At 61.7% G+C, this 2543-nt stretch overlaps 1 protein-coding gene across 1 annotated transcript in view; it reads right to left on the minus strand.

Moving 5' to 3' along the window:
- Window positions 1-264: 264 nt before the first annotated feature.
- Window positions 265-2543, minus strand: part of LOC108299045 (phospholipid phosphatase 2-like) — a gene marked incomplete at its 5' end in the record, with an annotated part of 8560 nt that continues 6281 nt past the window's right edge. Inside the window, 3 exons of the mRNA XM_037735947.1 lie at window positions 265-675; window positions 1859-2035; window positions 2275-2329. Coding sequence (XP_037591875.1) covers window positions 526-675; window positions 1859-2035; window positions 2275-2329 — 382 coding nt within the window. The remainder of the gene's footprint in view (window positions 676-1858; window positions 2036-2274; window positions 2330-2543) is intronic.

A 2543-nucleotide genomic window follows, 5' to 3' on the forward strand; every position in this document is an offset into this window, starting at 1 on the left:
GCACGGGGTGGACATGAGCAGAGAGGAGGGGTGTGCTGACCCATCTGACCCTTGACCACAGCGCCGTGCAGGGAGAAACGCAAGGGGCGGGCTTGGCTGCTGCCCTCCACCGTCACAGCGGGTGAGGTGGCCTGATGCCTGAGCTCTGTGGAGCCCTCTGACGGGAGGAACACCGTCCCAGAATGGCCATAAGGAACAGAGGCACTGAGACCACTCATCAAACCAATGCCCCATTTTACTAAAAGCCACATGTCCGTTACATTTTACAAAACAGTCCCTTCCTTAACCCCATAAAAGAATGGGGATATTTGGGGAGCTACGGGAACAGGTCCCCCTCCAAATGCCCAGGGCTACCTAGGCCTCCCCAGACCCCTGGTCCAGTACAGGGCAGGGGGCTTCAGAGCCTGCTCAGGGTTCTTGGATCCCATCCGGAGCCCTCAGTGCCTACCCAGGGCCAGAGAGACCACCTGGGGGGCCGGCCTCAGCTGGACTCACAGCCACTCCCTGCTTGGGCGGGGTCCAGCCTCAGGAGGAGGAGTGCAGGTACCCATAGTGGTTGTGGTCAGCTTCGCCCAGGGTCACTGTCAGTGACAGGCTGGGCTTCCGTTCCAGCTCCTCCTCCTTTGGGCAGTCCTGTGGAGATCGGGCTTTGAAGAAGTCTGAGATGTAGCGGACCTGGCAGAGTGGAGGAAGGTGAGACTGGGCAGGGGCTGGGCAGGCACCAAGGACATGGGCATGAGCAGGAGGGGGAGGAACAGGGTCCCAGGTGGGCAATGAGAGGAAGAGTGTCTGTGGGGGGAAGAGAGCCCTCTTGGTGGAGGACCAGTGGAGAGCACTGGGGTGCTGACGGTCCCAGGGAAGGGCTGCGGTGTGCAGGCAGGAGACCCAGGGAAGGAACTGGGGGAAGAAGGTGTCCAGGGAAGGACTGGGTTTGGGGAGAGGGGTCCCAGGGAAGAATGGGGGAAGGAGGGGTTCCATGAATGGACTAGGGTTGGGACAAGGGGTCCCAGGGTAGGATGTGGGGGGGAATGGAGGGGCCAGGGAAGGACTGGGGTTGGGGGAAGTAGTATCAGCAGAGGAATGGGGGAAGGAGGGGTCCCAGGGATGGACTGGGGTTGGGGAAAAGGGTCCCAGGGGAGGAATGGGGGGAAGGGAGGGAACCTCAGAAAGGACTGGGGTTGGGGAATCCCAGAGGAGAAATGAGGGGGGAAAGGGGTCCCAGGGAAGGACTGGGGTTGGGAAGAAGGGGTCCCAGAGGAGAATTGGGGGGAAGAGGGGGTCCCAGGTATGGACTAGGGTTGGGGGAAGGAGTCCCAGGGAGGAATGTGGGGAAGGAGGCGTCTCAGAAAGGACTGGGGTTGGTGGAAGGAGTCTCGGGGAAGATGTGGAGGGGGAGGGAAGTTTCCTGGGATGGACTGGGGTTGGGGGGTCCCAGAGGAGAAATAGGGGGGAAAAGGGGTCCCAGGGAAGGACTGGGGTTGGGGGAAGGGGTCCCAGGTGAGGAATGGGGGAAGAGGGGTCCAGGGATGGACTCGTGTTGGGGAAGGGGTCCAAGGGGAGGAATCAGGGGAAGGAGGGATCTCAGGGAAGGAGGGGTCCAGGGACGGACTGGGGTTGGGGGAAGGGGTCCCAGGGGAGGATCTGGGGGGGAAGGAGGGGTCAAGATAAGGACTTGAGTTTGGGGTGGGGGTTCCAGAGGAGAAACCAGGGGAAAGAGGTGTCCCAGGGAAGGACCACGGTTGGAGGAAGGGGTCCCAGGGGAGGACTCCGTGGGGCAAGAGTGTGCAGGGAAGGACCAGGGTTGTGCAGGGAGTGGTCTCTGGACAGCACAGGGGGTGAGTCAGGGTCAGAAGCTCACAGTGAGGCCAGCCACCAGCGTCCCCTGCAGGAGGCCAGCAAGGACGTCGCTCCAGTGGTGGTTGTGATCAGACACGCGGGTGTGGCCCACATAGAGGGCAAAGGCCACCAGGAAGAACTGGACCGTGGGCCGCAGCAGCCGCGCCCACTTCCAGCAGAGCCGCGCCTGCACGTAGACCTGGGACGGGAGAGGGCGCCTCAGCCTGTGCCCTGCCAGGCACTCCCACGCCAACTGCACAGATGGCAGCTCCGAGGCCGGGGGCACAGAACCGGCCAGCCCAGGGCCTCCTGTTTTCACAAACAAGTCAGTGAGCGCCCCCATCATCACCACGACCCACCCATTTTACAGCTGGAAAAACCGAGGTCGAGGGAAGGGAGTGACTTGACGGGCGAGCCCCAGAAAAACGGACTGATCACCAGGAACACCATGCAGTACATCCCAAAGGAGGCATGTCCAGAGTAGAAAGACAACCTGAGGAAGGAGAGGCAGCAGGTCAGAGGGCGGGGGCTCACTCGGCATCTTCCAACCTCCCCTCACCGCCGCCATTCCGCAGAAGGGAGAGTTCAACAGGGGAGCTGCCGATGTTACAGGCCACCAAATCCCAGGAGCAGAGACTGCTCCCTCTGTCCTTTCCAGTTATCTGATGATAGAATCAGAGTCTCCAGTTGGGGCTGTGGCATGAGAC

The sequence above is a fragment of the Cebus imitator genome, unplaced genomic scaffold, assembly GCF_001604975.1.
Source record: "Cebus imitator isolate Cc_AM_T3 unplaced genomic scaffold, Cebus_imitator-1.0 Scaffold1561, whole genome shotgun sequence".
Classification (NCBI taxonomy): domain Eukaryota; kingdom Metazoa; phylum Chordata; class Mammalia; order Primates; family Cebidae; genus Cebus; species Cebus imitator.